Consider the following 14,377-nt stretch of genomic DNA (forward strand, 5'->3'; position numbering starts at 1 on the left):
GTCAGCAAGCTGTATCAGGAGTTTCACATACCCTCAGATCTTTCACTTCTTCTTGTTGTTTTAATTTTTCATAAAATGATGTGAAAAAATCACTTCTTTCAACATGTCTTGGTGCAACACACAGGGCATCAATATCAGCACCTGAAATTGTTAATTAGCAGAAGTAAATTGCTAAATACTTCACATGCACAGAATGCCAGGAACAGAAAAATTTTAATTAATAATTAAGCGGGAAAATTTAGTTTCTCATCATGTGGAATGGTGTTTTTTGAAATACTAAGTCAAACCAAATGAAAAAAAATTCACGGCCATTAAACATGGAGAACACATACATACACTCTTGCTTCAATTGTAGAACACTTGTAATTTTCAAAGAACAAAACACGAAAATATAAGTATACAACTTCCTCTATCTTTAAATAATTTTCAACGTTTTTGTCTGTTTCTCAATCCATGATGAAAACATAATATAGGAATATATTTATTTTATTTAGAATGAAGACTAGAGATGGTTAACTAAAAAAATTAAGAAATCTAACATCACCTCAAAATACAGCAAGATCAATCATTAGCTCAAACACATGGATTTCTATCACAAAAGGAAATGTTACCTTTTGTATGAACCCCTAATCTATAGGATCCAAACGTAAAAATTTTTCCTCCAACGTTTTCTATTACAGATTGAGGAAGATTCTAAATGGAGAAAAAAAAAAAAGGTTATTTTACCTTAAAAAGTTAAAACAACACAATTTATTTTCAAGCAAGAGGAAAAATATTGCACAAAATTTATGCTGTTGAACGACTGAAATAATCTCAGTATTTATAGAAAAGACTGAGATATGTTTGCCACTTGGACCATTTGTAACATTTCAACCACCTTACATATTACTGCCTCAAACCCGGTAATTGTTGCACCAATTCTACACTTCAGGGGCAACAGCTTTATAATACTACAGAGATCAAACACATTTTGCTTACCACTCAGGCCTTTTAGAGTGACACAGAAATTGATGATGGATTCCAATTTAGAGCAACACAAAACACAGTCTACTGTATCTACTACTTTCAATAGCCTTTAAATAAAAATTTGGGTTTGGGAAAGGTATTTATTTTATATATTTATGTTGAAATTGTTTAGGTACATCTACTAAAGTTCCTAGTCTTTAAAAAAACTGTTGAATCCACATTACTGTGGGCAAAGAAGGCTATCCTTTCACAATAGGATGCAATGCTACAATCTGAAACCCTACATGAATGTTTACACAGCAGAAGATAAAATAAATCCAAACTTCTACTTTGCAATGTATATTAGATTAACTTAAGTAGCTTTCAATTTTATACCGGTCATGATACTCTCACTATTTTGTTTTCAAGGATCAAGACACACCTAGCAGGGCTGTCCCTGTCCATAATTTTTTTCATATATAATTTTCATTGCATAAGGAAAGTGTAAAGAAAAAATACAATCCCAAATACAAAGAAAAAATAGCTTAAAAATTAGGGGTTTACTCTAAAAAAAAAAAAAAAAAAAATCTATAATCATGCAAGTCTATAATCATTCAAAAAAGATGTGTGGGGACAGGGATTACTATAAGCTGGCAAAAACACTATCAGCATTAATGTTACAAAAGTAACATTGCAGGATTGATATTAAAGACCACAGACCACAAAGATGCAGGATGTACATTTTAAGATCTACTACTGCTTTACAAAGGCAAATAATCTAAGCACGTAATTAATACAGTACTATATGCATGACTTTTGAGAAAAAGTCAAGTAACATTTATGAACTTCTTTCTTTGACAAGGTTCTACCAAGGGGCAATGCTGCCTGTAAACAAAAGAAACTATATGAGGATGGTATTTGTTTTGATCCCCAAATCTAAGGTTCATCCCATTTAGTACAGGAACCTATTACGGAATATCTTCCTACAGCAGTCTTAGAATCACAGTATTGGCAACTCCACGTAAAATACGTCCATACCTTGCTTTCACTGATTTCCCGGATCCATTCCTTTACCAAGTTATTTAATTTTCCCAAAATTAGAATCCTATTAATGAAACAGCAGAATGATGGGTTACAAACTAAGACAAAACTAGCAGAATTTTTTAAAGACTGTGATCATCATTACACAGTAAGTCAACTGGAGTAACATTACAGATCTAATTAGAGATCTTGTTTATATATATATCTACTGAAAGAAAGTTACTCTTACAACATTCCCACTATTTTTCTCCGCTTAGAGACATTCAAGAGATTTAAGTTCAAAAAAAAATGCAAGCATGCAAGGCATACGCACATGAATTCTACTCATTTTCAAACTAAAACTTTAATTCATACAGCACATGCACCTAGAAGAACAGTGATAAGCAGTACTGAGAGGAAAAAAAAACAACTCTAGAAAGCTTAGTAAGGAAAAAAAAAGTATAAGGTCCATTACAATAAAGTACTGATGAAGGGGAAAAAATGCAATCCAGCCTCTGAAATTTAAAGATCATTTTAATTCCTCTCTGTTTTGAGGTATTCCTCTTAACTGAGAAAAATTAAGCTGATAATTTCACTAGGCTTTTAAGAAAGCATTTGAAAGAACACAAAGACTTGGGGTTCAATAGTCATACATGAACCTCATGACAGGACAAAAACCAGCGTTCACTCACCTGCGTTGCAGCTCTTCTTCCTCTTCAAATACGCCATAAGGTTTAAGGGTTTCAATTAATTTCTGGGTAAGCATGCAGTCAAACTCCTTGGGGGCAGCTAAACTGATTGGTGAGGTAATGCCATAATGCTTCTGTAGCTGCTGTGTTTGTGATCCCTGGGTTGTAACGGGACTAATAAAGGCAATTAGATAAAGTTAATGACAGAAAGAAAACAAAACAAAATTATTTATTTTTTCTCATCAGAGTAGCAGACAAGAGATACATACTAAGAAATAAAAAGTTAAGCCTAGTGTTAGCATTCACATCCCAAATTACTGTGTTAAATCTGTCCTATTAAGGACACCAGTAAACTACCTATCACCAACTTTTAATATCCATTAGCATTATTTCCCCTTAATTATTTTTTTCATTCTACTAGGGCAAAAGCTGTATCATCATCAGTTTGGGCTCCTTCACTCTCATAAAGCCCAAAGTAAAGAGAATCCTCCATGTCAAAAAGTCAAGCTGACAGCAGAAGTGAAAAAAACCTGCACTCTTGGCAGGCATAGCATTCCTTGGTATATTGCTGTAGTATCAGTCATGCATGTTTATATCTCTTATATACTATTTCTATCATACAAAATGAGAAATATTTTCACAAGGCTAACTACCTATTTATTACATGTAGAAAAACTACAGTTCTTCAAACTTCAATTTTACTGCCATTATTTCTCATCATCATCTCCTCAAGATTTCACTCCTCATTTCCATAATGACTAAGTATTTAAAAAAGAACATCTAAACTGAAAATTGATCAGAATCCACAAAACATGATATAATATTCCACAAGTTAAACCCATTTTATAACAATTCTAAGTACTATAATTTGTTTGTAATCAAGAATTAAGTCACAATGCAAGTTTGAGCACATCTGTCCCTTTGCTCACCAGAAAAAAAAAAAAAAGGCACATCAGGAAAAAAATATGTTAAAAGTGTACATTAAAAAAAGTTAACCTTCAAGTAATCATGGGGACTGGGGCAATGTCTGGGAAAAATGTTTTATACTGCTTCCTTTAGCTATGAGGTTTTAATCAACTAATGAAGAATCTGGTAGCACCCGAACAAATCATATAAGATCTTAGGACTTTAGGTGTCAATGAAAACTTTGTTTAAAAAAAGCTGTTCAGATGAATTACATAAAACGGTAGTTCAAATTAAGGACAAAGGAATCCCCTAAAACTTTTTTTTTTCTCTTAGAAAAAACTTTAGGAATGCCAACACAAACAGTAGCTTCAGCCACTTAACTGCCACTAAAAAAAGCGGCCAGAAAACAAAAAGTGTCAATATACAAACATCCTTTGGATATTTTTAATATTTTAACTTATACCCCAAAGCAAGTTGTTTGAACTACATTTTCCCCCCCTTTCCCAACCATTAATTGGAAAAAATAAATATGCTTTTTAAGATTTTTCTGTTTTCTTTTACAGGCTTTTTAAAGCAGTAATACAGAACAATCAATATTTTAGCTTTGTGTAACAATTTCCTGATGGTCTAACTGTAATTTTCACCCATTCACAGCAAGAACCTGAATCCAATTCAACAGATACTAGACTTCATTAAAAGGGCTGGCAAAATACAGCCTGGCAGATGCTGTTACTAGATTTCAAAAAAGACTCAATGTCACTGAAAACCAGATTCTGAAAAGCTAATTCCTGAAGTCAGCAATGCTGACAGAGGCCTCTGTATTCCCCCTACTTGTAAGGGGCATGATTCACCAATTCAAGAACTAACAACTTAAACATAATCCTTTACCTTGTCTATAAAATTACAGTACATAAACCCCAGTCAAACATCAGATTTCTTCCCTAGTCTGGTTTACACACAACCCTGGCAGTGCAATGTGCAGCTCTGCCTTCAAAACACCATACTGCCATGACTCAAACCAGTGTTCCTCCAGCTCCTACAGGACCACTAGAGCATGGCCACAGGGCACAATTGAGCTTTGAAACTCTTCACTAAAACAATGGCTTCAAATAACCAATTAAATTGATCACCAGATATACATCTCTGGGAATTGTTACATAAAACCAGCCACAGTTCTTACATTTACTTTTATAATAAAGAAATATCGATGTTTTCAACAGCACAGGACCTCCCCGACACAAGTGTTTCACCTCTTTTTGAAGGTTGAGGAGTAAGTACCCTTTCACTGGGTTAGTGAGTAACAATTCTCAGCACAGCTGCCTTCAAGATTTTACAGCTGCAGAAGACAGGATGAAGCTTACATTTTACCATATATTAACACTGAAGAGACTATAGGTTATTTCCAGATAAAAATGTTTAAACTGAAGCTCTGACGTTTACACCTGCTAAGTTAACTCTAGTCTACACCTTCTGTAGCACAACAAAGGATATGAAAAATTTCCTCTGGAAAATTACAGAAATAAATTGTATTGCAAGAAAGTTCATTAAACTTAATGAAGGACAGAATAAAGCGACTTATCCTAGGTCATCTATTCATTTAAAAGGCAGCATGAAAGTTACTATAAACAAACAAGAAAAGGCATATCCTCTCCCTGCCTCCTACCTCCCATAAAACCAAGAAACTCCAGATAAAGCATTTGCTACCTGCTTTTTAAAGTCAAAGTAAATTATCTCTGAGAAATAAACTTTAGGTGCTCATCAGCCCAACTTTAATGCTGTATTTACATGTTACATTTTAGCCAGAATATGCTAATGATAAATGCTCCTACACTTCTGCTTTTTTTCTGAAACCATGAAGATCATACTCATACTCCAATATCTTCCCTCTTAGTCACATATGGACATTCTAGCTTTGACTTGTGCTATGTCCAGAGAAGAGTTTAAACTACCTAATTTATTGAAAGACAAAGGTCAAAAGCCAGGGAAGTATCAGTGCTAACCTTCTACCCAAGAGGATTAGAAATGTTAAGGCCTTGTTGGGGACTCAATACCTTGATGGTATGTCACATCTGGTACTCACTGAAGTTAAACATTAACAAAAAGCAGAGTATTAAACAGCAACTGGAAGTTCCATCTCAGCTACTCACTCTTGACAACAGCAGAGACAGATTTGGCAGACCATATCAGGGTCTAACACAACTGAAAGCATGTTTAGGGCTTGTTGTTGTTTGGCTTTTTTTCTAAAAAAAGAAAAAAACCAAACAAAATACCAAAACAAACAAACCAAACAACAGAAGAAAAAACCCTAAGCTTTTCTTTTTAAGATCACAAAGAAAATTAAGATACAGTTTGGGGCTTTTGGGTTCATTACTTGTCAACCACATATAAACATGAAGATCATCTTATCACTCTGAGATGACCATGAGCTATCTGTCAGTTGCACAAATATAAAATAAAGTTACAGAAAATAACACAGAGTTAAATTTAACATGCTATTGTTGTAGCTCTGGTTTAACCTGAATTTTTGAAAAACATATACTGACAATTCACTATGTGCAAATTGGGTAACAGCTACAGTGGATTAATTCTAAAGTGTTATGATTCAGTATTTCATATTCAAATATTAATTTCATCAGTAAGAAATGCATGTCCTTTTTCCCCATATAAAAACACAGACATAAAGCTCTAGTCTGTGCTAAGCTGAAAGCAGTGCAGCCAAACAACTTTTTCCTCAGAACCCGAAGTTTTGGTAGGCAGTATCTTTTTATATTGTTACCAGTAACTACCAAACTAAAAGAACAGGCCTTGGCTATAGGGTCACTGCTAAACCCATTTTAAACAGGGTGTAGAAGTGGAAGAAAAAAACCCCAACTAAAGCTTGTAAGAAGCTTTACAGTTTCCAGAGCACACAACTCCTTTAAATGGAAGTGACTATCTGTTGTTCTAAGGCAGAGGAAGGGTTACAATACATCTTTTGAAGATCACATGATAGCCTGAACACGTCCATGTAAAGTGAACATAGAGCAGATACAACTATACCTGTGTAACACCATCCCATACATAACTAAGAGTTGGATACTAATTCCACGTTCTGTACTATTGTTTGCTTTTACAAGACCAGAACCTTTCTCCATCATCAGAAAAGCCAACAATCCTGCCATGAACTTATTTTTCAGATGTGCTTTGTATTTAACCCAACTCCTGTCTAAGCACTGGTTCCTCTTCTCTCACAGTATTCCATGTCCATTCTAATAGTACTATTTTTAGTGCTATTTGTGTTAAGATTTTACATTTCTTAACACAAACAAAATACAGCTGCCATCAGTACCACACTATCTAAACATCAAGCTACTGAAATTTGGGAAACTTCACAAAAATAAAAGACAGTACAAACAACTGAAATCTTAAAAATACATAGCATGATATTAAACAAATCGTAACAATTTAAATCCCCGTAAGTTTCAGACTCATCCAGATACTAAGACAAAATACTCAACTCAAGGATTCTCAGTGATTATCCTCACTTCTCTATTTGCCTCTACTGATTACCTCAGCAAAATTTATTCCTTCTTATTTGCTATTGTAAGACATCCAATTCAGATTCCTGAAACAATATTAGGTCATCACACCATCAGGTTAACCAGCTGGAGATAAATTCATGGAGCTCAAGCTCCACTGTGTCCAGATGCAGAGAAACTCTGTTGAGGGGTTTTGCTTCTTTTGAAGTTTCCTTCAACAATGGGTTACTGGCAAATTAGACTGAAGTTTCTAGCTTAATGCTAACACCATCACTCCAGACGAAGTTTCATAACTCTAGGCAGGAAACATCAGTGAAGTCCGTGTAAATCAGTTACTGAGGAACATGTTTTAAATAGCTAAGACAATACAGCTGTCCCTCCTGAATGAAAGTTCCAATATCTAGCAGAACATCACTGGACCATTCAGACCATGAATTAAGTCTTCAACTGTCACCATGAGATGTTCAAGATACACAAAACTGATTTGAACACAGGTATTGGAGCAGCAGCGAGCAACAGGGCTATAGAAGAGACTAACCTATGGCAAAAGGAAGATCATTCATACAAATTCTGCTAACCTTGGACTCTCTCCTGAGCTCTCTGGCTCTCCTGTTTGCACAGCAGAACAGGGAAGGCAGCATGTGCAAATGTAAACCCATCCACAATACTCTTACGGACACAGTTGAAGGAGAAGTTTCTCAAGTTTAAAAAAAAGGAAAGCGCTAATGAACTGCACAGGCGGCAGTTAAACCAAAAATTATTTTTATTGCTATGCTGGAGACAAAACAGTCAAGAGCAATTAAGAAATTCAGTAAGGCTGAATCAAAAGATAACAGGGAGTATAAACCAAGAACTAGGAATCCCACAATGCATTTCACTGTTGAGATTAATTTGTCTCAGTAGTGAAATCTGCTCAGCCCAAAATAACTGGGTTTCCAAGTTATGTGCAATACCTCTATATTAACAGGTATAAACTCAGTCCTTTTTTAGAGCAATACTGGAAGACTGAAAGCTATTGCAAAACTACATATCCTTGCCATCTAACAAATTAATCCTCAATACAGATTTTTATATTAATTGCTTCTCAATTAAAAAAGCTATCACTTTATGTTATGCCAACTATTCTTCTAAAGTCAGTCCAATGCTTTGCAAAGTTAAGAATAATTTAACTCCTTTCCTAACAGCCTATAAAATTCTCAACTCTGTTCAGAAACACACTGCTTACCCATTCCAAATCAGCACAAGCCATTTTAAATACAGTGCTCTACTTCTGGCATGTAAGTTGACAGTCTCTAATTAAAAGTGAAGAAAACAATGACTTTGCATATGTCTATAGCAAAGTTCAGTGAAAGAAAAAATGAAGTCTTACTTCAGAAGTGAAAATCAGCTTGACTGTCCACTGGAAAGAGTAATTCTTAATGACATTCCAAAACTCTAATACAGAACTTACCAATACTAACAGTACTTAAAATTTATAGATTTTCCGGCACTTTTAAATGTTCATATATATGACTCAATGCACTTTTCCACTTCTGGTTATAGAAAAAAACCACATCATATCAAAAGTGTTTTGCCATGAATTCAGCAGACACAGACGTTCAGTAGCTTACCAAGAAACAGATTCATGTTTTCTCTAGTTGGAGGGTTAGAAAGCCCCAGGTTACATGAAAAGACTACATCATCACTCACATAAACATAATTCCAGCTTCACTGAGTCAGTAGCCTTTCTGTACAAGCCCCACACCCAACCAAAACACAAACAGCTCAGTGAGCTTCATTCTTCCCTGGCATCTTACGTTTCAGATAATGCACAGGAACATTCTGTACCTAATCATGCACTAAAATATATGTTTATGACAGGGGAAGTAGTCATCTTTGTTTCTAATCAGCTTTTTTGTTAAAGACTTCTTCCTTATACAGCCGCTAGTGCTTCCCATATGAGAATTTTGACAAGAAGTCACATAAGTTTCTAAGATAAATTTTAATGTTTATAAAAATACTAAAGGTGTCTGCAAATTCCAGATGTCAGCATCAGTAGTCTTACTACTGATGTACCATGTACAGAAAGAATTGGCTTGGTTTTATACTTCTGTATCATACTGTTAATAAGCACACAACACAGCCCAATATGAACACTGGTGTACAGCTCTGGAGAACCTGAAACTTCCAAATCAAGAATCACAATCTCCGTTGTATGGGAGATCAGTTTTGACAAGGCCTGTCAACTGTAAACACCAGGGTTCAAAATGAAGTTTAAATGACATATTGAAAGGAACATTTTGTCACCATGAAAGTTTGGCATAACATCGGGTTGTTCCACTTTCACTCCAAAAGATTATTGTCCAGAAGACAGAATCAATTGGAAAGAATTATAGAGGAAAAAAAATCTTCCCAAGCTGCCTCTTTCCTCTAAAGGCAGAGGTATCACTTCACAAACACAAGAATTAGCACTACCAGCATTTCTACTTACTGGCACTATAATACTCACTTTTAAGTCTTGATTGAATGATACCAAGTCAACAATGCCATACATACAAATGACAGAACAAATGCATAAACTGAGAAGGCTTCATTTTTGGTAACTACAATAAACCTCCTTGTAGTACTCCTCTTAGTACTCCAGTACTAAGTAAGTTGCCAAGTAATGCTTATACTGAAAATAGCAATATATTGATGCAATTGTAACTATGTATTGTTATTTAAGAGTGTCTAGTAGGTGTCTAGTGTAGACACCTACATCAAGAGAAATTATCAATCATTCCAAACTTTTCAAAGTTGAAGGTCGCTATTATTACAACTCATAAAAATAGCCCAAACTTTTAAATGTTGTTACTAAGCATTTGGAATTTATGTAGTCACAACAAAATAAACTAAGAATGAAAGCAAGCAGAATAAACACCCTCCCATTTTCCTGAGGCTGAAAAGCCTAGCCAACTTCAAAGCTGACTTCTGGTAATTTTTCATTGCCATAATGAGCATGTGCAAAACTTACCTATAAGGACATTGGCACTTCATTATACAAGCATTAGAACCTACTTGGCATAGCCGTTTTCCTTCCTGCATTCGCCCATTGGTCCTTTCCCTGCCAAAAACCCTTTCAGGTAAGTTTCTACCATGTTATCTACCCCAGGACTAACTCTGCAGTACTTTAGACTGAACTAAACAGCCACAAGAGACAACCTTGGCTGCTCTCCACTTAAAAATTGACATATTTAAAATTACAGTGAATAATCCCAAATTATAACAGTGAAGAAAACAGTGAATAATCAAAAATTCTTTATATTTTTCCTTCAATTAAAAAAAAAACAACAAAAAACCGAAACAAACAGACTAATCGAAAATATATAAACATGTCTTACTCTGAAAAGTCATTTGACCACCTACACATCACTGTTTCAGTATATACACTATACACTAATTCACTGATTTGTATAACGTAATAAAATATTAAGATTGTGAACTACAGAACTGAGGAGATGTAAGTTCTGTCGTCTCAATCAGGAATCATAAAAACGTCAGCGATAGGGAAAAAAAAAAAAATAAGCGAAGAAAAAAATGCCAGGGGTGGGGTGAGAGATATCAGCGAACAAACTGGGATGAATAAAGTCACACTTCGTTATTCCTGACTGCCAGCAGGGTCACGGCACGGCACGTTCAAAGCACAGGCGCCCCGGATTCCCGGCGGCGGGCTGGGGGGACACACGGGCCCGCAGCCCGTTCTGCCGGCCGAGGGCGCTGCCCGGAGCCACCGGGAGTGGCGGGTTCCAAGGGCAGCGCGCTGGGCTCAGGGCGCCCACTGGCACCACCGGCCCAGGGTCTCCTGCCCCCAGAACGGGGAAAAACTGTCCGCGTGGTCACTGAGGGAGAGACTTCACGGGGGCCCTTGGCGGAAAAAGCGCTTCACCCTTGGCGCCCAGAGCGAGGAAGGGACAAACACGCGGGTCTCGCCCCTTCGTGCGCCCTGACCCAACAGCGGGGAGCGGAGGCCGCCGCACGCGTCCGCCCCTTCCCGGCACGTTGCCGCTGCGAGGTCGCAGAGACAGCGACAACAACCCAAAAGCCACATCACCGTCTCCTCCGGGGCTCACGGCAATGGGGGGTGAGAAGGACAGCGCGGAGCTCGCGGCGGCGCGGGCAGCGGCGCCAGGGCCGCACACTGCGGCAGCGGAAGCGCCCGGGCCGAGGGGACCGCGAGGGGGGAAGGGCCCGAGCCCCGGCAGGAAGGGCCTGGGCATGCGGGGAGCGCCGAGCCGGGGCCGACACAACCCGGGCCCCGAGCGCGCCCCGCGAGCTCCCGGACTTACAACGGCATCGTCTCTCCGGCCCCTCCTCCTCCTCCTCCGCCGCCGCCGCCGCCGCCACCACCGCCGCCGCGTCGTCCCCTTCCTCCTCTTCTTCCTGCTCCCCCACCGCTGCCGCCTACGGACCGGTCACTCGTCCCGCGGAGCGGCGAGAGCCGCGACCATGGCACGGGCCGGGGCCAGGCCCCGGGAGCGGAGGGAGCGGCTGTGCCGGGCCCGGCCGCCGCCGCCGCTTCACTCGCCTCTTCCCCTCCGGCCTTCTAACATGGCGCCCGGACGCTACCACAGCAACGTCCCGGGGCGGGGGGGGCCTGACGCAGCGCGGCGGACACCCCCGCACGGCGCGCACGCTCACCCGGCCGCGAGTGCGCAGACGGCCTCGGAGCCGCGGGGCACGCTGGGAAATGTAGTCACGGCGGCGACGGCAGAGGCGCCGGCCGGGGTTTGAAAACAAAGCGCCAACGGCCGCGGGGCGGCGCGTGCGCGGGGCCGGGGGCGGGGCCGGGCGGGGCCGGGCGGGGCCGGGCCGGGCTCGCTGACAGGGCTGCCCCGGCTGCCCCGGCTGCCCCGGCGCTCAGACAGCCCCTGCAGGGCCGCCCCGGCGCTCGGGGCTCGGAGCGCTGCCGGCGTGGAAGGAGCTGTCTCGAACGCAGCGCCGTGCGGGGCTTTGGCTACCCGCGTCGGGCTCACTATGCGTTCGTGCCCTGCACAAAGCAAACAGATCCTTTTCTAAGAGTTGTTTTTGAAACACCTGCCTGGAGTGGTCTGCATAAACTTGCAGAATATTTAAAAAAAAAAGTCAAGCTCGTTATAGATCAGCTCAAAACTTTATTCTTAGAAAAGTAAATGCATTACAATAACTCTAGAGAAATCCTAATTCATTCTCTCTTTTTAAGTGTCCAGTTTTCATCTTTCCTCTGAAAAGTAGTACTTTAAAAAATTGTCTAAAGCTACCGATTATTTAATCTTCAACTGCCTCACAGGATAAATGGTAGCTTGGGCTGACAGCATATAGAACATATAGATCACAAAAATATATGTTTATCTTTAGAAGAGGAGATGATGGTTCTGGACTGTGTTCCTGACTTGTCTGTGTGACTATGAAAACAGATGACTTAAGATACTCTGTAAAAATACTAATATATCTGAATAAAAGCATTGGGCATTAACACGTCTCAAATTCTGATACTCAAAGTTACAGACAAAATAACTGTAAAATGTTTCTGTATCACTATTCTTTCAGCTCTTCCTCTTTTTTTCCTGCACCTTTTGCACAAAGGGTCCTTGCCTTCTGTTTTGACAAAATCCTCTATTTGTTTTACACCCAGTATGTGATCAGTTTCAGCTCAGTCAGCATAGATACAGTTCCTGTGAGAGCTAGATGAAGTCAATAAAATTGAGAAGGATAGCCATGTGCTGGAAAGTCTAGATTCTTCAAGAATCTCTAAAAAATATCTATCTAGTTTTGAATGCTGAAGATTATTAAATGAGATCTACAGCCATGTGTTTGGTACCAAAGTAAAACACAGGTTTTATGACATACCTATGCTGGGAAACTGTTTACCAGTCAAGTGTTCAGTGCAGCACAAGAAGCCTGTATTATGTGACTTTTTGCCTCTTGGTAGCCTGGAAGGGAACTAAGGGAGCTTGCTGCTCCTAGTTATTTCCTTTTTCAGTAAAAACATGTTTCTTTTTTGATAAAAGTTTTTCTCAGGCTAGCTGCCTACATTCACTAAGGATAAGGAAAATAATATATTGTTTAAATAGAAAGTGTAGCTAAAAATAAATCCAGGAAGAAGATTTTGCAGAGAGAACAGAATTCTTATGGTTCGGAGTTTCCAATAGACATCTGAAATACGGATGTGTAAATGTATCAAACAATACATACAGCAAATGGAAATGTTGTAGAAGAATATTAAAAACCCAGTACAAAAATAGTAATAAAGTGTGAGAAATAAAAAATGAAGATTACATAATAAGCTTAAACAAAAATTACATCAGAAACTAAGTATTTTTATCTAAAGTATATTAGGAATTTTCTCCCTTTTGGTTTCACAATTCCTATTGCTGCTAGGATTTAACATTTATTCCAGTCGATATCAGGACTGTTCTTGAAGAGATATTCTGCCTATAAACAGAAGAGTTTCAAAATTACAATTATTTGCATAGCTCCAACTTTGAAATGTATGTAAAATAACAAAGATATAGTGGATAACATTGCTTTAAACAAAACTGCAGAACGTATTAAATGGCCCTAAAATGTAACTTATGGCAGAAAATGTCCCTATGTCAGAGAAATCTCTTTCCCCCAAATACTGTCCAAAATACCATCAACCTCACGCTCCCTCTTTATAGTGGTCACCCTGTTTCTATCATGGGCAAGAGAAGGAAGTGAGCCATTTATAACAGTATTTGTCACTCCATGGAAGTCTAGTGAGTACCCTAGGGCCTGATTTCTGGACCCACTGATACTGAAGTTTAAAAGCTATGCAGGTATTGGGAAAGATCTCATACTTCTACAGCTACAGGTAGTTGTCACTCACCAGTAAGCAAAAATGTTAAACCAAGAAAACATTCCTTAGTGCCTGAAGTGGGATTGCAACACCATTGCTTTAATTTTAAGCTTTTGCTTGATTAATAAAATGCTCTGTTTCAACTTGCGAACAGCTTGGTTAGGATATGCAGGCAGAACAGCAGCACAGCAATAATGTTACAGCACCTGGATTCCTGTCTGAATGCAATGCTGACCCTGCTTTTAACTGAAAGTTTTGCTGGATAACATCCTGAGATCTTCTGCAACTAGAATTAGTATATGAATGTCCTATCGGACTTTCTCCGTTATTTATGTGTGTATTGTGAAGGGAATTACCAAAGAGCTGGCATTTATCATTACAACGTGTTCAGTTGTGTCTAGAGGGGTGGAGAGTGATGTCCCCCTTTCTGAAGGGTTAAAAATTTTATGTCATTTGAAAGTAGTCATAAGTAGCTAGAATTTTTA

The 14,377-nt window shown here is 38.8% G+C and overlaps 2 protein-coding genes across 8 annotated transcripts in view; both read right to left on the reverse strand.

The window, feature by feature from the left end:
- Nucleotides 1-11,670, reverse strand: part of PAPOLA (poly(A) polymerase alpha) — a 44,096-nt gene extending 32,426 nt beyond the window's left edge. For 2 of the 7 annotated variants that reach the window (XM_039551822.1, XM_039551821.1), the window contains exons 1-5: nucleotides 11,383-11,669; nucleotides 2,658-2,828; nucleotides 1,984-2,050; nucleotides 612-693; nucleotides 32-141 (exon numbers count right to left, since the gene is read on the reverse strand). In XM_039551822.1, coding sequence (XP_039407756.1) covers nucleotides 32-141; nucleotides 612-693; nucleotides 1,984-2,050; nucleotides 2,658-2,828; nucleotides 11,383-11,390 — 438 coding nt within the window. In that variant the 5' untranslated portion in view covers nucleotides 11,391-11,669. Of the gene's footprint in view, nucleotides 1-31; nucleotides 142-611; nucleotides 694-1,983; nucleotides 2,051-2,657; nucleotides 2,829-10,070; nucleotides 10,237-11,382 lie in introns of those variants that run through there. The other 5 variants (XM_039551819.1, XM_039551818.1, XM_039551823.1 and 2 more) reach the window with 5 other exon arrangements.
- A 529-nt stretch (nucleotides 11,671-12,199) lies between these two features.
- AK7 (adenylate kinase 7) overlaps nucleotides 12,200-14,377 on the reverse strand; it is a 28,983-nt gene continuing 26,805 nt past the window's right edge. The window contains exon 18 of the mRNA XM_039553387.1: nucleotides 12,200-13,507. Within this exon, the coding sequence (XP_039409321.1) occupies nucleotides 13,457-13,507 (51 nt within the window). The 3' untranslated portion in view covers nucleotides 12,200-13,456. The remainder of the gene's footprint in view (nucleotides 13,508-14,377) is intronic.

This window comes from Corvus cornix, chromosome 5, assembly GCF_000738735.6.
Source record: "Corvus cornix cornix isolate S_Up_H32 chromosome 5, ASM73873v5, whole genome shotgun sequence".
NCBI lineage: Eukaryota > Metazoa > Chordata > Aves > Passeriformes > Corvidae > Corvus > Corvus cornix.